Source organism: Chamaea fasciata, unplaced genomic scaffold, assembly GCF_029207755.1.
Source record: "Chamaea fasciata isolate MVZ Bird 193981 ecotype frontalis unplaced genomic scaffold, bChaFas1.0.hap1 SCAF_5, whole genome shotgun sequence".
Taxonomy (NCBI): domain Eukaryota; kingdom Metazoa; phylum Chordata; class Aves; order Passeriformes; family Sylviidae; genus Chamaea; species Chamaea fasciata.
In genome coordinates this window covers 30728855-30750502 of record NW_027094090.1, presented here as the reverse complement: position 1 = coordinate 30750502, position 21648 = coordinate 30728855, and the positions used below count along the sequence as shown (strand labels likewise).

Genomic DNA, 21648 nt, shown 5'->3' with positions numbered 1-21648 from the left:
ACATTAAATATTTCAACTGGGAAACTAAGGCACAGGCCAAATAGCCCCTTTGAAAGTATAGGCTTCGGACCAAGTCCAGACAGGCAGTGCAAGATCAAGATATAGGACTGCTGTCACGGAGATAGGAGCAGTGTGGGAGCAAATAGGATTTCTCCCAGAACTTCTTTTCCAGGTTCTTTATTATTGTGCTACTGCAAGTTCAATGCATGTGCATTATTCAAAAATCCAGACTGTCAAATGAAAGTGCGATCAAGCCTGGCTGAAGCATTCCGAGGATAAGCGTTTTGAAATAGGGCTAAGCTCAGAGAGCAAATAGCTCTGGTAACTGAGATGTTTGCCCTCAGTGTGCTCCAATAAACTGATTTACCTTTCTACTTTTTTTCCTCTTTTTTTTAAAAGAGCTGACGCAAGTTTGTCAAAGGGAGTTGTTGGGTGTAGCAGCTGTTGATTGGTTCATCCCATACACTCCCATTTGTCTTTAAATCACTGTTCCACTGCTCTAGGTTGCATATGAGTAAACTTTTTCTTACAGGTGCAATTCCTAAAAGATATAACCTGCTTAGCAACTGAGGAAAGAAACCTGCTCAACTCAGAGGTAGACTTTTTTTCTTTATAAAATTTTAGCAATGTATTTCAGACACTGGTCACATCTTCAGAAACTGGGAATTATAAATTTAATTAATTTGTAAATGCAAGTGCAGTACGAAGGATGGGTTTCTTAAGATTTACTGACATGGTAATCTGTGCTGGCAAATATCTTCGGTATTTCTTAAGGAATGAAATATAGTCTTCTCTTTTGTACAAAAAATCAAAACCTAAGCAACCATAGAAGCAGAAAAGATATTCAATGAAAATTGCTCAGTCAATTAAGAACTGAATGATTTAAGAAATGAATGAGTGCTTTCCTTTGCAGTCCTTGGCTATCTTCTGAGAATTTTTTTCCAGGCGCTTGGGTTACTTGGCCAATATTTCTTTAAATAAATTAATTTGGGAAAGTGGGCTTTATATTTTAATTGCTTATTTCACAGCTGCCACATTTATTCCATTTTTAAATAGCCACACAGACAATTATTTTATAAAGTCAATGTGATGAAGATGAAGAATCTGGAGAAATCTGCTAAATTGAATACCATGGCAGAGATTGCCAATATTGATATTGCAAACCCCATGAAAGTGTTAGTTATATCTATGACCCAGCATTATTTGCCCAGCGGTTGTCCGTTCGCCTAATGTTCTAACTGCAGACTGAACAGAAATCAATAACATTGTGAAATCAGATGCCAAAACTTTCATCATTTTCTGAATCATGGCTGAAAAACACTGCTTAATAAATGATGCAGAACAGTACCCTATGCTTGAAGAGGAAAATTAGTCTTATAGAGATAAATAACTGCCTTCTAATTTGAATTTATTTTGAATTTATTTTGCAATGAGTATTTCCATTTTAATACCATACTTTAGGAAATATCTTTTCTGTTCAGCCAAATGCTACAAGAGGCAGCAAAAACATCACTGTATCAAAGGCAAATTTGAGGAACACTGGAAATCTAAGAGATTTCCCTTGTATGTTTAGGCACCAAAATCATAACTCTGAAGCAGAAAGCATTAAATCCCAGGGAAGCTAAAGCAGATGAGCTATGGTGTTTCTCCTCCAATATTACAGGCTAAGCTTCTGGCAGGGTGCAGGCCTGCCCAGCCTTGATAGCTGTGCTTTCACGCCATCCCTGCCCTGGTTCCTGGCCATCCCCCTGGGAGCACTAATTCAGCCAGCACAAACCCCTGAAGGGGTGCAATTAAGTGCCCAATGCCCATGTATTCCCCTTTATCTAAACATCTTGCAAGCTGCGTAAGGACTCCAGAGGTGCAGGGTCACACCATGTCCCCCTCAGGTGAAGAAGTTACAGCTCTGCCTCTTCTATGTTACTTGTGGGGAGAACACGCTACCGGTGCGTGTACATCTCCTGAATCTCTCAGTATCTGCAGTGCTAGGAACCTGAAAATATGGATTGTCATCAACTAATGACTAGCTCTGCCTAGTTCTACCAATGTTCAAAGGCACCACTGATCATAATCACAGTTATTACTGTTTGCAGGATTCAAATCTAATAGCAAGCCTGGTTTATGGGTCTCTCCCCACATTTATACCAATGGCTTTCTACTCATGGTTTTCAAACCTCTGGAGTTCTATCAACCTCTCCCTAAAAAGTTGCAAATGCAAGAAAGCAGTTTCTCAACAGGCTTAATTTGCCACCTGGGGCTTTGTACTTTCACCAGAAGACTTTTAGGAATTCACAGGTTAAAAACAATAAAATAAAATAGAAAATCACTGCTTTATGCAGTAATTCCACAACCTCTTGAGGTGATGCCCATAAATCAGATGACTTGTGTAAATGTTTGACAGGGCAATGTCCAGATGATTCTTATGCTGTAACATGTATTTTCAGTCAATTTTTCCAAATTGTTTGCTGCGCTGCACAAGCTTTCATCCTCAGCCTAATCTTTGTGCTGCTTAACTCCTGGCAACTTTTTTGTTTACTTTTCCTCCATTTCCCATCTCTTTGAAGATCTGTATTTTTTGGACTGCCACTGTTGGAAAAGACATTTCCCCAACAACAGTTAGGCAGTGCACACAGGGGAGGTATTACCCTTTACCAGAAGAGGGATAAGCACAGTTAGATTTGTTTGCCTGACTTTTACACCACAGATTAAAAATAAGCATCAAGAATTGGAAAAACTCTCTCTCTCAGACAGGGCAGGGTCAGCGTTTGAAGATGGTTCTGTGAATGAAACCACAGTTGTTAGGGCTCTGTTGGGGGTAGAGGGGTGAGGCGGGAGTGTTATTGGTTTTTTATCTCATGGAGTTATTCATATCCTGGGTGGTCAGAATACCCCAGGCACTGGAATCTGAGTGCCAGCAGCTCTGCCCTTATGCCTGAGTCACTCAACCCCTCACACACACAAACACTCCGTGAGGCAGCAGAAAGAATTAAAGCCAGCCGCTCTCTCTGGTAGGAAATTTCCTAATGCACTGTGATATTGCTTCTCCTGTTCAGTTGTCTGGTCTGGGTGAATGCTTTTAGTAAGAAGCAAGGAATTTGACATTAATTACTGGCCCGGAGTCAGTTTTAAACTCCAGGGTTGGTGTTTAAAGTTTATATTTGCATTTTAAACACATGCACTTCAACATCTTGCCACTACGGATACGCTTGTAGATGTTCTTAAGAACAGCAATTTGATCATTATCGGAGGATAGCAAAGGTCTGGTCATTGAGCTGGACCTATACACCCATAAATGCAAACCCAGGAGAAAGGCTATTAAATAATTGCAGATTTAGTGTTGCAAAGACCCAGACTTCGAAATTGTTTGTTGCAGTTTTTATCATTATTATGGAGTGCTGAGCTGCATTTGGCATGTCATATTTATGAAAATTGTCATGAATCTGTCCAGTGTGCCTGATTGCAAGGCAGCAGGAAAATGGCCACGAAACTGTAACTCTGCCCCAAGCATGTGCTCTCTGATCTCTGCTCACTCCCTTCACTGGTGCCCCCTCAGCTGTGGAATGGAAATATAGAATGCAGCAAGGAATATCTTTGGGAAGGGAGAAGGATTGCAGAACTGCAACATTTCTCACACAGTCTTTTCCTCTTGAATCTGATAGTGAACAAATTAATTCACATGTATAGCTACAGATGAGTCTGTAGCACACAGCTGCTAAAATCCCAGAGGTGAAGTTGTCTCTGTAAATTTGGGTCACACAGTTTCATTTGGCCTATACAAGAAATAAAGAGTTGACTGAGCATTTATACATATGATTTTTAAAAGGCAAGAGTTTTTCTCATGGGGTAAAGATAATTTTATATCCATGTAATAATCCTGTGCGAGACAGAGCTTCCAGTGATGGGTCGGGTAAGAATCATGAAAGACCAGTCCACTTACAAACAGCAACTGGCCTATCAGAATTGCACCTCCTAATCATCAAAAAATGATTATACAGAGATGCTCACTTCTGTCAGATCCCAGTGAAAGGGACAAATCTACAAAACATTTAAACTTATGACAACATTAATCTTACAACAAATGGGAAAGTCAGCTATACTCCTGTTTTTATTAGAAAACATTTCTGCATCACCCTCCCCTAGAAACACAAAATAAGCAATTCAGGAAATTATTTTCTGCTGGCTTTGTATTTTTTCCAGATGCTGGATATCCGTGTGCATCTGTTGGCCTCTGCACCCTTTACCATTTGAAGGGAGACAGGAGAACCAAGTGCTGGCATATAAAGAGACTTTTATGCTCGCCCAGAATTTTCCCAGTCTGCAACAGTTTCCCCTCTTAATGCTATTACAAAGATCAAACACAAACCAAACAATTCACACTGGTTTATCTAATTTGAAGAAAACGCTAATGAGTTCTATTGTGTTTTGTTTGCAGAACAGAGTGTTCTGGCAGTCCCCGCATGCTAGAGAGGACCTGCAAGCAGACGGCACAGTGCTGTTTACCCTAAAGAAGCGAGTGTGTGTGCTGGAAAGCGCTGACCGTTCTAATGGATCGCATGGAGCTGCAAAAAGTCAACATCGAACCTGATGACCAGAGCAACAGTGGGGAAAGCCTTGAAGACAACTACACAGAGCCGGCTGACTCGGAAAAGGCTGCAATTAGCAGGTAAGCATTTATCTGTCCTGTTAAGGCTAGAAAGCAGTAATCGATAAACAATCTTCACTACTGGCATCTGGGAAGTTTTCCCACAGCTCTGACCCTCCCTGCTCCGTGCTCAGGAGGACAGTGTGCCCAGAACAGCAAAGCAGCTGAGGTCCCCCCTTGTCTGCCACCACCTGGACTGATTTCTGCAGGCTTTCAACACAGACTACCCCTTGGCAATTTCCAACTATTCCAGTCAGATAGTACATGTGTAAATTAATGCAGTCTCAGAGCAGTTCAGCACACTGAGGGGGAATGCTCCCCAGGGCAAGGTATGGAGGGCAGCAAGGACAGTCCACCCTCAGACATTCCAGCAGAACCCACCACAGCATTAGCACCTGCGTGGCTGGAAAAAGACATCTCAAAACCAGCCATCAGTCTCTAGCTCTCAGCTTGCTGCACCCTCCGGCACATAACTCCAACACAACAGTTGCAAGGCCCTTTGTTCCCCAGACGTGAAGCGTATGCTCAGATTTAATGTGTTACTAGCAGTACAGATCTGCTTTCCAACCTCTGCAATCAAATGTAATTTGAAGATTACTAAAACTAAATTCTGAATCAAAGCAAAGATCTATTAAACATGCCATTGGACATGAGAACTTTACAGGAGAACAGAGCTTTTTTTTATGAAGGATCTTTTAAATATTCATAGCAATGTCAAAAGAAAGTTTCCACTGATGACAAAAGGCACTACTCAAATAAAATGTGTGTCATAAGCTTTATCTAATGTTTTCTTATTTTTCTTTGTGTTCAGTCCCTTTGCTAGTGATGATGCAGAAAGTCAGAAGTTTCTTACAAATGGATATCTGGATAAAAAGAAAATGGAAGACTACAATGAAGAATATGTAAGTTTTATTCATTTTTAATGAATGAATAATTACAAAGTAGATCTTCTTGACCTGGATTTTTTCTAAAAGTGTCAGTAAGCAAAATTATTCTGGAGCCTGGCCAGCATAATCTTGGCTTTCAAAGAATAAACACATTTTCTAACAGTTAGTGCAGCAAAACCTTTCTGTTGTCTTACAAGTAAAACTGAGTCTTTGCTTCACAAGTAATCAAAAAAAGGAATGATCACATAAAATCAAAAATGTATTTGTGATTGTAAACTAAAATTAGGAGCCATGTTTCCTTTTTCTATTCTACTTGGTGTTAGTTGTAACTCACTCACACACCGTCCCCTCTCCCCTAGGTTTTGTCCTCTTCCATTCTTCTGCTTCCAGTCCTAGGCATGCAGTGCTCCTTTCTTTCCTCCCCCAGACACATTTTTAGTTCTCCAAAGAAAAAAGTGCGTTCTACTTGGAGACAAATTCAGTAATCTGTTGTATTCATTTTTTTTAAAGTCTGAATATTTAAAAATCAACAATTGAGAAATCTATTTGATAAGAGCATGTATTTCCATAGAAGCTGGCCAACACGGCCAGTGCAAGTGTGTCACCTTAGTCACCTGTCAGGAATGTAGGCCTCCACCTGACTGAGATAATGAAAGAGTGGGAAGAAGCAAAGTCTACCAGTACAGCTGTCTTTGGGGTAAAGAGACTCCTTATGGTGGCAAGAGCCTCCAGGCTTGGGATACTTGAAAAAGCTCCACCTCTAGGAATTTGAGGAGCAGTACAGAGAATATCAGCAATGAGGATAATTAGCCAGTCATGCTCAGTAAAATGCAAATGAATTACCATTTTCTGTTCTTGTGCCCAACAGCACAGTGGTAGAACCTCCTTTGGAATGTCCTCGTTCAACCTCAGCAATGCCATTATGGGCAGCGGTATCTTAGGGCTCTCCTATGCCATGGCCAACACAGGAATTATCCTTTTCATGTAAGTACATAAAAAAAGAAGCAAATAGAATATAAGCAGGGGCTGGAGCTGAAGTGTTTATGGTTAGAGAGGTGTGTTAAGCTTGGTTTGTTGGCTGAAAATTCTTGTAAGATCCCCTGTAATGAAAGCATTTCAGCTTCACCACAAGGAATCATCCACTGCTGAAAATCCTTTTAGTTTTTAATATTTTAGACCTCCTTTGTGTTAGGAACACGACTGTGAATTGGTACTATGCAGTCAAAAAACAGAAGGAAAGAACAGCATGCTGGTCCTAAAATAACAAGAGGGATCTTGCCAGTTCAGTTTGGGAATCCAACAAGGGTATTCAATCACACCTAAATAAGTTTGCAACACCCCAATTATCTAATCACTGTGTAGAAATGGAAGAATAGTATTTGATATAAGGTGAAATGGCAACATGCTTTGAGTGTAAAGGCATTCACACAGTGTTGCTGCTTCAAGTCTGCCTGAACCCAATGTGCACAAAGGACAGCATTGGTCTGTGACTAACAAACAGTATCTACAGAGAATGGGTTTTAGTAGACAGTAGCAATAGCCATGGGAAGCTTTTTAATCAATGGCTAACATCTGGCTCCTTTTAATGAGACAAACAAAAACAAATTTTGGGGCTTTTTTAATAACAGATTTTAATTTTAGATGAACCCTTAATTTTAGTCTCTCATGAGATTGGAATAAACCATGGTATTATTATGTGACAATAAGACATTTTTTGACATTACTGAAATCTAGCATGTTTTTATAGAGCTTCTTGCTTGTAGAGACTGTGTAACTATGACAGCAACAGCATTTGAATGTCACATGTAGCTTCCAGTTGCTAAGAAACATCTCCGGTTTTGCCAATATAATTAATTGTAGATTCAAATGCTGTTCTGTATAAGTGCTTCATAACACCTGCCCTCAACTGGTTTAGATATAGTATTTGTAGAGCAAAAAAATGGAAGCTGGTTCTAAAATTGACTTTGTATCAGGGTCAGAAAAATGTAGGATTTTTTTCTCCTTCAGCTTTCTCTGAGCACTTGTACTAACTGGTATGTTCATAAATTATCACTGGAAAGAACACTGTGATATGTTAAGCCTACCTAACAGGGGAAAAAATATTGCCTTTGTAATATCTTTATTTTTAAACTCTGTTCATACTGACTGGTGGCTAAAAAATCTGATACAAACCTAATGACATTAGCTCTGCTGGCAATGCTAAGGTAGGGAGTAATGCTAAAGTGGGGAGTAATGCTAAAGCAAAAACAAAGGCATCTCCCTCCACAGCTCACTTTCTTTACTATGCTATTTCCATATTTCCTGCATGAGAACACTCTCCCTTCTGGTAGGGGAAGGAGTTTTATTTAAAAGTATTAACTTGTGTGTCAATATTGTTACCCCCACAGAAGTTATCCACTTGTTTGAAGTTCCTGTTTCCACAGATCATAATGTTAGCATTAGTGGGACAGAAAAATCCCATCTACTAAAAGGAAACTGTTGGACATGAATTCTTATTTAGATGATGCTGGCAGCATAGTCTAAAATTTTGTAATTTACTGTTCTCATGCTGCCCAAGTGCTTTCATGCTGGAAGGTGTTCTACAGGATGAAGGCAAATAGAAGGCTCATGAAACTCAGAAGCTCCCTAAAAGTTCCCTGTCCTTCCCACAGGGGAGGTTTACAATGGCATGGAGACTGCACCAGAGCGGCACTTCTGCTGCCCAGCATGATTTAGCAAGTGCAGCCAGGAGGACTTTGGTTTACCCCACCTCATTTGTCAGGATACGGACATTGTGTCTCTGAATGGCAGATGTATGGCTGCCCCTGATCAAGGAGGATGACACTTCAGCAGGATGGACTGTCACCTCAGACATGATCCCCCCTTACCATATTGCATGAGCCCACAGTAGGAGACAACCTTGCCCACACAAAAGTGGTAGCACTATCTGTCCCTCTTGAAGAGGGAAACTTCAGAGGAAATTGTGATGGTTTGGTGGTCATCACCCAGCCCCAGGGCCTGTGTCGGCTCCTAGACTGCAACTCATTTACAAACTTTGCTGTCAGTGTCTCCTATATCTATACCAAACCACGTGTTCAGTGGAGTGGAAGGTGTGAGCACAACCTCCTGTTCAGCCATGGTATAAAGTGCATCCATATTTTCTATCTCTGTCAAGTTATCACGGCATTCTCTTCCTCACCAGCACTTGAGCACACTGATGACAAGATGGTTATGGTAATAAGATATGCTGTCCACAGTGCTGTGCCCTGAAAATGTCATACAAAGCTACATTTTTCACAAGCAGTTTACAAGAGGAAGATAACTGGAATCACATAGGATGCACCTGTTGTGAGGAAGGAACATGGCAGTAATCAAAAATATTGAATTCAGGTACTGGTACCTTCAAGAAGATTAAGAGTACAAGACTAAGATACCAGTGATCCAGAAGCAGGTTTTCCAGTGTTGTGCCATGCTTTAACATTTTGCAAGATTTCTAATGTACTTACACATCAGGCAACTAACCCACACTGTGCAGTGATATGGCAGTGTCCAGCCAAGAAGTAGCATTGGAGTTGTCCCAATCACAATTTGGTTTTGGGTTTCATTTTTGTGGGGGTTTCGACAGATCTGACTAAGGAGAGATTTGAAAATGAGAGGTCAGTGGGCAGGTGAAAGTCCAAAGACCAGATTCTTGCATAGAAATCTGTTTACTTTAGTGGGATCTTGTTAAGATACAAGATTCTGTCCTTGTGAACTAGCACAAAACTGTCACTTACTGGACTTAAACAAGCCTTCAGGGGCTTTAGAGTGTACAAGGTGCAACTGTACTCCCAAATAAACTACAGTTGACACTTAGCTCTGCATTTAGCTCAGGGAGACCAAAGAACAAACTTGCGGAAAACTATTTACATGTGGAACTTCATGAGAATGAACAAGTCTATGTTGAAATCAACTCAGTGTCTCTGATGTACTGCTTAGGATTCTGATTTCTGCTTTGCCTTGCAGAGTTTTGCTGCTCAGCGTAGCAATATTGTCACTCTACTCAGTCCACCTTTTACTGAAGATATCAAAAGAAGGAGGTAGGAGGCTGTGATTGAGAGTCTGTACTGCATGCATTTTGCCTTAGAATGCAATTTATCAAGTATGTCCAATGTAGTAGCTCACATTTTTTTGTTTGTTTGTTTTGATTTTGTTTGTTTGGGTTTTTTTCAGGATCATTAATATATGAAAAGCTGGGAGCAAAGGCATTTGGCTGGCCTGGGAAGTGTGGTGTTTTCATTTCAGTCACAATGCAGAATATTGGAGGTAAGAGATGAAAGTTTTCTAGCTTCCAGTGTTCTTCCTACAGAACACAAGTGATTTCTTTCTCTCCTCTGTCTGGCTAAACAGAATAAGAGATGAGCCAGATACAGCATACATTGTATTGTAAAAATGAAGAATATGAGGAATTCATCTCACTTTTTTCAGCTACCTGACACTTCATTGTATGGTGAAAGACAGTTGCCTGGGATCTCTCCATAGCCAATGAAGAGGCTTCAGTGATGGCTAATGTGGCCTGACTGACTGACTGTCCTCAAGGAACTGGCCATTGTCCTTATTGACTATGGCTCAGACTGTCCTTAGCATCTACTTGAAGCATCTGGTTCAATATAGAAAAGAAGAGTCTGATCTAAAAGAAACAGCACAGGGTTCTGACATCTCCGTAAAAGGTTCTTCAGTAGTTCATTTTTCAGCTGAATTCTCTCCTACAAATCACAGTTGGGTTGTGTTATTCCTAAGATGTGTGTTTAAAGTAATTTTTGAAGTTTGAAAGTATCACGCACAAAGATGCTTTCTGTGAAGTATCTATCAAGTAACCTCCATCCTCTCAGAACAGGAGGCTCAGCAATATAAACAATAGTGATAGAGTGTGCATTCATTCAACAAAGCTTTTTTCCTTTACTATCCTGGAAGAAGCCTTTTAGGGGGCTGAACAACACCAAGTCTGAAAGAAAAAAGGAGCTTGTACTGTTTTAGATTCCTTAAGGTATTTGGTACCTAAGAGGTAATTGAAGTTTAAATTAAATGTGCCATTAGTCAATTAAATTTATGCAGGTTTTTTGATGATTTCTCTACTGGAATTTATTATGTTTTGCAAATCTCCATGAATAGATCAATACTGTCCTGTTATAGCAACTTTGCTACACAAACAGAGGTGGTTCACATCTCTGTACCACAAAAGACTTTTTGATTTTGTTCATAAAATATGTTATTCTGTGGTAATCCTTTCCTCCCTCAAGCCTGGATATCAAATTGGTTGAATTCAGAAATGAAGTATGCTTCCCTATTAAAGAGGAATAGTTGTTCCTCTAGTTCTTGTCTAGATTGATCCATAGGTGTCCAGAGACCTCTCTGTGACAAATGTAAAACAAATGAAAAAAGCATTGCTTCTGGCAGTACATTCTAAATGAGACATATGGAAGTCCTCTCTTACATCAGGAATCTTGACAACTAGTTGATTTCTTTATATATAGAGAAGATACTCCAAGAAAGAAGTTGAAAGTAGGAAGGATAAGGTAGCTGAAGAGATCTAGAGGAAGTAACAACTGAAGTTACTATAGAATGGGGATGGACAGCATCCATTGGAAGAAAACCATATATAACTAAAAAGCAAAAGGAAAATTTAAGAGTGATTTAAGTATGCTATAAATTCAGTAGTAATTGTATTGTATTCTAATACAGAGTGCTAGATGTCATTCAGAACATGTTCAAAACAATATAAAGGATTTATTTATTTATTTAGTCACACTGTTATTTAAACAAAATTCATTTCTCTACTTTAGCAAAAACTTTTCTCTTTTTTTGGAACTCCAGTTTTCTCTGACGGTGTTTGTTTTGTTCGGGTTTTTTTCCAGCAATGTCAAGCTACCTCTTTATTATTAAATATGAACTTCCTGAAGTCATCAAAGCATTCATGAAACTTGAGGAGAGTTCTGGGTAGGTGCCTTTTCCCAACCTGAGCCTGAGATAAAAAAAATTTCACTTTCATGTCAATGATGATTGTCTTCATTTTTATTCTTCCTCTTTAGAGAATGGTACCTTAATGGGAACTACCTGGTCATACTTGTAACTGTTGTGGTTATTCTTCCCCTCTCCCTTCTAAAAAGCTTAGGTAAGCTTAATGCCCTGCTTAAGCTCATTTCTTAGTCCTGTTAAGATTGTGAATTTATGTGTAACTGAACTGTTTTGTTCTGTTTTGTTTTGTTTTTCTTGCTGCACAGGTTATCTTGGTTATACGAGTGGGTTTTCGCTGACCTGTATGGTTTTCTTTGTCAGTGTGGTAGGTGACTGTTTGGGTATTGTCTCCAGTCAAATACAGACTCTGTAAATCTTAAACACTTTTATACTTCATACCATGACAATTTAACGTGCGTGTTAGAATAGCTCCTACAAGTGAGTCAAATCAACCACCTATTGCTGAATGAAGTCAGAATAAAAAATCAGTTTAAAAAACACTTGAGAATAAAAAATAAAGCAGGAAAACAGCAGAGGCAGAGTAACAACTACTTGCAGAAGAAGCGGAATTGGCAGCAATTGGCTTCTTGCTCAGTCTCTTTCTCAGTGTCTGTTTATACATCTGTCAGAATACCACAGGTGTGTAATCTCCTATAGTGGCACTCTTCTGATAACATTGTCTACTTTTTTGTAGGTGATCTTCAAGAAATCCCAAATACCCTGTCCTCTTCCCATCATGGACCATGGGGTTGAAAACTGGACTTCCACCAATAGCACAGCGCCAATGCACCTGGTCATGTTATCAAATGGGTCACTTGGTTCTGGTGTGAATTTCATGATGGATAACACAGCTGGGCATTTCCCAAGCCTTGAGGAGCCAAAAGATACCTCCCCAAAAAGCAGTGTGGAATATGAAGCACACAGTGACCATAGTGACAAGTGCCAGCCAAAATACTTTGTGTTCAACTCACGGGTAAGGGAGATTCTGTAGAATTTGTCTTCTACCACTTGTACCACATCTAAACTGCTGCCCACCAAAAGTCAGAGGTACAGCCGTGACCATTCTTACTAATGAGAGCTTTATTTTACAGACTGCCTATGCAATACCCATCCTGGCATTTGCATTCGTATGCCACCCTGAGGTGCTACCAATATACAGTGAACTCAAAGAGTAAGGTTCTTAAATTTTGTCCAATACTTCCAGTTAACCATAGATAGAGATCACTTTCTACATGTTGTCCCTTGGTTGCTGGTGTGTAAACACCCACATGATAATGATTTACTGCTTTCCATAGTAAGCAGATTTTGGCTTTGCTTTGATCTTATAGTGAGATATTGGTGACAGAGAACCACTCATTGATGAATATTACTTAGTAAAGGAGGAATCTGGACAGTCCTTCAAATGATCTGAAATAAACTGGGAAACTTGGTTGCACTAAAACAGATCATTCTGGTTTCTAATAATACCTAAATATGTTCTGTGTCTGTGTCAGTTGCTGCTTACTCTTGAAGTTTCTTGGGATGCCATTGGTTTGGGTGTCTTAGACAGGCTCTTCACTAAGCCTGTTTTGCTTAACAAATATCAAAAATCAAATACACTTGTTAAAAACAGCACAGAGTTGATATTTTTGGGGAGGTCAATAAGGCACTTATTGCATTACAGGAGGGTGTGTTGCAAAACTCAAGGAGGCTAAGAACCATTACCTCCTATTTCAGTAGGTTTAACCTCAAAAGCAATAAAAATTCTTATATTACTTGGGAAAATGCTTGCAGGTCCTATAAGATGAAAATTTTCTTTAACCAAAGGATTTATGAAGAAAGGATGTGATCTGCAAGGGGTTCTTGAACCTGCAGAACAGCCCTATGTAGATAAAAGGGTATGTTCATATAGAGATGGCTGAAAACTCTTGTCTATTATTATTAACAGACCTGTCATTCTAGCCCCTCCATTTTTTTTTAATCTGAAATATACCATTTGAGATTGACATTTCATAAATAATGATATACAAAATAATGTGGCACATTTTTATGTTGCCACAGAGAAAGCACTAGAAATGCAGTTTCAACGCATTTTATAAATCTGTGCTACTCTACACAGAGTTGTAAAGCATCAAGAGCTCTATGTAATCAATATAGTTGCTATGAACTTACTATCCAGTGAGGGTATGACAGAGAGCTATGACACTTCAGAGCACTTCTTGTACAAATAAAGGCTTTATAGGACTGATGTTCTCTTTCTTTTATACTTCAGTCGCTCCCGAAAGCGGATGCAGAATGTCTCAAATATCTCCATCACTGGTATGCTTATCATGTATCTTCTGGCTGCCCTCTTTGGATATCTTACCTTCTATGGTAGGTAAAACCCCTGCTCTCTGCAGAATTTTCCCTCACTTTTTAGTGCAGGTGAGCTGGTTCTATCACAAAGACTCAAGTATTAATGCATTTTCTGGGGGACTGAATCCAAGTTTAAGCAACACTCAATTATAATACACTCAAATATAATACAATTATAATACAATGTGACTTTCTGAATGAACAGTGGGACTTATCCAACTATCAGGCCACAAGTTCCTCACTTGTGAGAGACTCAGAGGCACCTACTAGGGGGACTAGTTTTGTTTCCCTTGACTTTGTGAACTCAGACAAGAAGCTGCTGTAAACTTGACTCTTGGCAAAGTCCAAGAGTACTAAAAATAATCTAGTGCTCAACAGTTTTACATGACACTATTAAGTGCTATCCAATCTGTCTCTGACGCCACTAGTTCAGTTTCATCTCTGCTGAAAAACAGGTGCAAATCATTCTAGTGTAAAAAAAATCTGGATGAGCTAGACTAACCGATAGGCAAACAGTGTAGTCCCTCTATTAACACACCATTTTGTGCAAACGCCACCTCTTTTTACCTTGTTAGTTCCTCCATACAGCAGAGAAGTGAATGATACAGCACAATCTGCTCCCTATCACTGGGGCAAGAGGGCTATGTTTGAGAGCTGGGACATCTGGGTGGAGGTCAAAAAGAGCAGTGAGTTGTTTCATATCACAGAAATTTTTTTTTGCTTCAGATTTTACATCCACTTAATGACTTTCTCAAAGTCATCTCAAACATACTTGAGTACAAATCATCTCCTCAGAGCTGTATTATCCTCATCATCCCTGAATGATGGGCTTGTATCAGTCACAGTGGGAAAATTCCTCTTTCATGTCTAGCCCATAACTTGTATCTAATAGCAGCAGCTGGGCTAAAGTTAATCTTATGTCTTATCTGGCTGCAGTATAAAGATCCTTTTAAATGTGCAAGGTAGTGCATAAGTGATTTAACTCCTTTCTGTTTCCTTTTCATAGGAGAAGTTGAAGATGAGCTACTTCATACATACACTAAAGTGTACACCTTCGACACCCTTTTGCTGTCAGTTCGCCTGGCAGTGCTGGTGGCTGTAACCCTGACCGTGCCCCTTGTCCTTTTCCCTGTAAGTAACACTGCTGCTAACCCATACACAGTGACTGAATGTTATCAGCACAGACATATTTTAACACTGAAAAAAAGCAAGCCCAAGCTTTTTGTTTAGAGAGGTCTGTTTTTTCATATGCAGTTTGACCAGAGCATGGATGTTAGGCAGTTAGAGTTGCAAAACTTAAATGACTGAAATAAATCAGTCTTTATAAATAAATCAGGAATGACTTCTCTGTCTCTCTCTGGCTCTCTCTGTACTATATTTATCACAGCAGTGCTAAGTACCAAAGTCTTGAAGATATGCTGAAACCACTTATGAGAATTCCTAATAGAGACACAGGCACCTACTATAGCATCCAAACTTAGGACAGACACATGAAGCTCAGGCATGCAGGATTCTCATACTGGGCTGCCAAAGTACAAGGACAGAGGGCCTTGTGCTCACCTTACAGGCTTGAGTCCATGGACAGGTGAGGAAACTAAATGCCAGAAAAAAAAAGACATAAAAGAGCTGCATAGTCAGAAGTCTGAGCAAGGTTTGGAGCTTCTGTGTGCTCTTCACAGGAGAAAACACAATAATCACAGTACCAGGGACAGAAAGGCACAGCTAAACAAGGGGGGGACCAACTCTTCTCAGGGATCAATCTCCCCCAGTAAGCAGAACTCCAGGCTCCTGGTATTGAAGACTGTGCCTCATGCCTTCCCTGAGCTGCCATGCAGCAGAGGAGAAAATAACTGATCCTCATCATTTGGTTTTGGGAGGCTGGTGTGTCATTAGTACAGCACGTCCAAGCCCAGCACCATGCTGCTGAAGGGCTCCCAGAAAGTTACATCACACCACAGTGTTCCCATCTGAGTAACCCAGGCCTCCTGTTGCTCCGTTGTCCTGGATGCAACACAGGCTCTGCGTAGGTACTGTTACCAGGCTTGCTGACAAATGCCTAAGAGCAGTGATCACTGTTCAATGTTGTCTACTAAAAAAAAAAAAAAAAATTCAGGTATAAGACACCCAGAGTGGTCAGTCCTTCTAGCTCAGACACTTCCAGTACCCTACCTCAAATATCATGTTCAAACTAGTGCCAAAATGTTTAATTTAGTCTTAACAAATTAATCAGCTCTCATGGGAAAACAAGCTAAGGGCATTGCAAAAGCCTGTCTGTCAGGTGAAGCATTTTGGTTTTAGATTTCTGTATAATCATTTTTATATTTGAATAGTTAGCAGTTACATACCACAGCACTGATTGTTCCATTAAAAGAACTCCTGAGATAATATAATTTTCTTGTAAACCGGAATATCAAAGAGCTTTACACATTCTATAAGGACAGCCAGCTCAGCAGATCTTATTACTTCAAATAAGCAGCATAATCATATCAACTATTTTTTTAATGAATCATCTCATTTTTATTTTCTTAAAGCAGTCAGAGTCTTTTATTAAAAAAAAAAAAAGGATATTGCATTGCCAGGAAAAAAATTAAACATAGATTTATATACCGTTAGTCACTGTAAAACTTCAGTTTGATAGCTTCTTTTTAAGGACTGTGTCACAAAAGGAATAATGCACAATATGCTGACAGTAAGTTCACAGGAGTGCAGGCAGAAGTTTCTTTCCATAATAAAACTGTTTTACACCAACTCAAAAACTGGACAAAATATTTTCAATTTGCCTCTGTCTTCCTAATATTGGTTAGGAAACCTGAAAAACAAGAAATACAAAACTCATGGTGTGTTTTCAAGTGATGTGCTACACTGAGAGAACCCCACATATTTATTCAATTGCCAAACTCACCAGAAGCAGTTACATGTTATTTTAAAACAACCAAACAGAAGTGCGTTTGGAGATTTTTTGAATGTAAAAAATACTTTTGTTCAATTTCTAAATATCAACTTTTAAGTTAATTTTGGTACTTGAGGATAGCATTATCTCCAGCCACCAAATAGATTTGCTTATCACCTTTTTTCTACTTACCATCTTTTAAGTTGTAAAAGCACAAAAACTATCCATGATGTGTGTGAAAATCAGTGAAGCAAAAAAAGGATCCTCTGAAATAGGTTTTAGGATTATCATTTCTAAGTGTCATTGAAAAATACACTTCTCTTTTCAGATATGGATATATATATGTCTAATGATTAAGTAAAACAACAGCTTCCTCTGTCTCTCAGAAAAGTAAATGACAGGATTCTTATGGGATTTTTATCAGCTTCAGGAATACAGCAATTCATGTTTCACACTTGTTCCTTTTTTTGTCTGCTGATTAGTACTTATAGTGGGGGGTTCTTGGAGGATTTTTTTTGCTGATATTAGCATCTTTCAGTTGAACAGATTTCATGTCCCTGATTTTACACCCTATTTACTTGACTTTCTCCTACACTGCAAATATTTGAGTTTCTGCATTAAACTGTGAGCCCAGTTCTCAAAAACCTACATCAGAGTGAGACTGCATTATGGGAATCAAAGACTGAAAACACATTTTTTCAGTCAAAATTTCTCACAGTAGAAGTAACTAATATAGATCATTTTTTAAGTGAAAGCAAAGATAAATTAGTTGTTGTTTTACTTTCCCTGCTGTTTTTCATCTTGCAGATTCGTTCATCTATCAGTGCATTACTGTTTCCCAAAAGACCATTCAGCTGGATAAGACATTTCCTGATTGCAGCAGTAATTTTGGCTTTTAATAATCTGCTTGTAATTTTTGTCCCAACTATTAAAGACATTTTTGGATTTATCGGTAGGTTTCCTAAATACTTTTTGTTGACTCTGTTATCCTTTCTACAACATATTTACATTCATGGACTGAAGGTCAATGCCTGTTTGGGTCTTATAGCAGAGTAATATAAACAGAAAATGAAGTTAAAAGGGATGTAGAATTCCCAAACAGCTGACAGACAAAGCTACGGGCTACCCAACTTTGTTGTTACTTTGCATGAGACACAAGGAATCCAATAATCCCAATATAAAAACTGATAAGGAATTCCCATTTTGACCAAAAGGGAATATATGTGGAGGAGAGGGAAATCACCTTTGGTTTTCAAACACCTACAGCATGAAAAAGTGTATTGACTTCCGAACTGTTGTGCCAGAAAAAGAAGAAAACTGACACCTTCCTTTTGACATTAACAATTTCCTCCCTACCACTTTTGTTCAGTTTTGGCCTCTGACCAAAGAGGTCCATGAAAAGCCTCCATGCCCTGAAGTGCTTGAGGACTCAGGGAGGCAGATGCCCTTGAGAAAGGTACCTCCGTGGGGTTTCTGCAGCTGGTTTATTCCTCCCTGCCTTTATACCCAGGTCTTCATGCTAGACTCTGCTGAGCAGAGAGGAGTAGTCACTTCTTAGGCACAGATTATCCACTCTCTTTTCGATACCTGCTTTCCAGGGTCATCCTGCCCTAGGAATGCCTATTTGTCCTTGCTCCAACAGCTGACATGCAGATACCTCCACCAAAGGGAGCCACGCCACTTTGAAAAAACCTTCCCAGTAACAGATGTCTCTTCAGGCCCTGAGCACTCAAATAAGTATTTGGACATCTACAGGTCTCCATGAATGTTGCCTACAGAGAGAACCCTTTGTACAGCTGGGCTCAGAATGGCAGCTGCCTCCCCACAGGCTCTCTTTTGAAGGTGTACCACTCTGCTTTTCTGTCAAATGGTGCAGCACTCAGCTCTGCTTTCTCTTCCAGGAGCTTCTTCCGCTACAATGTTGATTTTCATCCTCCCTGGTGCCTTCTACCTGCGAATTGTTAAAAAGGAACCCCTGAGGTCTCCCCAGAAAATTGGGGTAAGAGAACTGGAGGCAATTGCAAAAGGAAGCGTGGGAGGGTGTGTGATTTCCACTCTTCATTAATACTCAAGCCTTTGACTTGCAACATTTGGCACTTGCTCCTCAATGGCAGTGTCTCACTCAAAATGCAGGTTGGGCAGTGGGATTCACCTGAGGCTTCTCAAGACGAAGCCTTTAGTGCCCTACAGGTCCTGACACTCAGCTGAGTGTTTAGGATTAAGTGTGTTTTAAACCACTAGAAAAAGGCATTTACTTAATCCAATCTAAACTCCAGTTAACACCTGCATTTGCATAAATAGCACCAAGACAGTCTACAAGAAGTTGTTGGTTCATGCTAGAAGACCAGCTGTGGATTAACAGGAAGATTTGAGGTCAGGAGTAAAAATGAAGTTGTATGGCAGAGACAAATGAGTAATAGTGAGCTCTCCTCTGAGACAGATCCACACACCAATAGGATTCATATATGAAGGTCTATCATTTAAGCACAACATGTGTCTATATATCATGCTGGACTACCACTGCAATACCTTTCGTCCTGAACATCGGTAACTCTCTGCACATTTAACTATCACTGAGGAAATGTTCTTTGAAAATGTAGTTAGAAAAGTTATTGAGGAAAGATATATGTGGGCACATAATATAAACAGATGGGCATATATAAATACATATATATATATGTTCACAAAAGTCATGTGAGTTCAGCTGATACATACTTCAAGTATAAAAGAAATTCATCATGATGTAATGATTTCTACAGTATCTTTTGTAGCTGCTATCATTCAGAGACTGCGGATATTTTTTCATGTGTCTTTGTTCACTTTTCATGTTGCTGTGTGTTAGGCACATCTAGAATTTCACACCCTGCACTGAGATCGCATACAATATTCATCTTTGTTTCACAAGACAAAGTATTGTTAAGTGTGGACAGATTATGGTAAACTAAATCTTCACTAAAGCAAAGGGTGACTACAAGCATCTGAATCACTTGAATATTTACAGAAATACTGTCAGATAAGAGATATGGGCTTAGCAGTTTGTCTAATAAGGATTAAGAAGATTGACTCTGAAATTGTTCCTAATGTCAGAGACTATGATCATTGACTGAAAATTTGTCATTTTTTAAAGATAAAAAACCAGAGTTGCTTTTATGTTTTATTTTTTGTTGTTGTTCACAGTACCAAAGTGTGTTTTCAGATCTAGCTGTGTAAAGTCCATCTCTCTTGGACTGAAATTCACACAGGACTAACTTTGATTCATGTATCCCTGTACATCGGTACTTGGGCTTTAGTCACACAGAATAAGCCAAACTTAGGCTATGGGTATTACACTAATGCAGATACAGTGGGATAATCTGTGAGGTACCGCCTGCTCAGTCACTTGCTTTATTAATTAAATTTCATTTTCCAATTGCAGGCTCTAATTTTCCTCATAGTTGGCATAATCTTCATGGTCGTGAGTATGACTCTTATTGTAATGGACTGGATTTACAATCCCCCAAGTTCAAGACATCATTAACCTGTGAAGACAACCAAGTGCTTTTTATAACATAAATATTTGTATTTTTTCTCTGAAGAACATCTAAATGGGATTGTTATTCCTAGCTAGTAACTGCAGTACTTTGAAGACAGTTTCTGGTAAGGTCACAAGAACCCAATGGAGTTTATATCATCCTTGTCAATAAGTATTGTTATTTATGCATTAGGAATCTGAGCATAGCATTTCTGGCCAGGTGAAATGAAAAGTGTGATGTGAATGCTTTCTTTTTTCAAAACCAAAATGACTTTGTACATAGTCCTCAAAAATAACTTGGTGACACCCCTTTCAAAATCTCCCGTAATGATAGTAACCACAGCTCCTAGAGCCTTGGAAAGGTAATGGCCAGAGAACCAGTCAGTGCCTTGTTTTCGATCTGAAGATCATCGGAGTGGCTACCCAGGTCCAAGAGCAAAGGTACAGTTTCTGGAGGGGATCTAGAAGGTGATCCCTCCCTGCCTGATAGACTGACCAGCCTATCAGAAAGACAATGGCTTTGACAAGCCAGTGGACAAAGCTGAGTGTTTGATTTGTTGCCCAGATTCATCACCCAGCTGTTGTACAGAATAAAGCTCTCTGACACAGATTCTCTGTCGGAGCACAGGTTTGAAGAAGAGTAGAGTATTTGCATTTTGTTTTTAAAGATGCCTGTGCTGGAAATATCAGTCATTTCTGCTGTAGAGTTTTTTTTGTTCTCTAATTTTTAATTGTTGTGTGAGCTTACATCACTGAACAAGTTGTATCCTCCATAAAAACTTGTCTTCCACTTTCACAGGAATTTAAGGAGACCACAAGGTGTGACAAAGCACCCTATCCAGTATTGTTCAGTACTTGTGTATTTGATAAATGTTCAGTGCAGGAAACTGTAATTTGCTATATATAAAAATATATGTATTTATGTACATAATTTTTTGTTTTCCTCTAGTTATAAAAATGTTACTCTGTGGTACATGATTTTTTGATTTTTTTTTTTTTTAATGTGTCACTCTGTTTTCATAGCCACACACTTAATATTATTTTGAAGGAAACGAATTGGTGGGTTTGTAAAAGGTTCATTTCTATTCAGCAGTGGTTAAAATATACCTGTAGCAAGGCCTAACTGCTACCTGTGTGAAAACACATTCATATGTTTACTACTTATGTTATAATAAATTTCAAGATGTTTTCCTCTTGAGAACTTCTAATACATGTCTTAAAGTTTTGTGTTAACATTGTGCACCACAAATTTGAATTGCTTGCTCAATTGCTGTACTTCATCTTGTCTATGCATACGTCAGCATTCAACAATATCCTGTTGCAAGGGTATGCTATGCAAGGGTAACAGCATTACTGACAATCTCAAGTGTATCACGCTATACAGCTGTGCAAGACAGGAAAAAAGGGTTGC

At 39.2% G+C, this 21648-nt stretch overlaps 1 protein-coding gene across 1 annotated transcript; it reads left to right on the top strand.

Annotated features, from left to right (window-relative positions):
• The first annotated feature begins 519 nt into the window (after nt 1–519).
• Nucleotides 520–21447, top strand: SLC38A4 (solute carrier family 38 member 4). The gene is made up of 16 exons (XM_066183144.1): nt 520–595; nt 4433–4663; nt 5454–5544; nt 6398–6513; nt 9514–9587; nt 9721–9813; nt 11403–11484; nt 11577–11659; nt 11769–11827; nt 12197–12475; nt 12594–12673; nt 13754–13854; nt 14843–14967; nt 17534–17678; nt 18628–18725; nt 20142–21447. The coding sequence occupies exons 2-16, from the start codon at nt 4545–4547 to the stop codon at nt 20241–20243; spliced, it is 1647 nt and encodes a 548-aa protein (XP_066039241.1). The 5' UTR covers nt 520–595; nt 4433–4544; the 3' UTR covers nt 20244–21447.
• Nucleotides 21448–21648: the final 201 nt, after the last annotated feature.

Coding starts and splice junctions, on each gene's coding strand:
- SLC38A4 (XM_066183144.1), top strand. CDS start 4,545: ATGGATCGCATGGAGCTGCAAAAAGTCAACATCGAACCTGATGACCAG. Junction 11,485..11,576: donor AAACTTGAGGAGAGTTCTGG/GTAGGTGCCTTT, acceptor CTTCCTCTTTAG/AGAATGGTACCTTAATGGGA. Junction 12,674..13,753: donor ATATACAGTGAACTCAAAGA/GTAAGGTTCTTA, acceptor TTTATACTTCAG/TCGCTCCCGAAAGCGGATGC.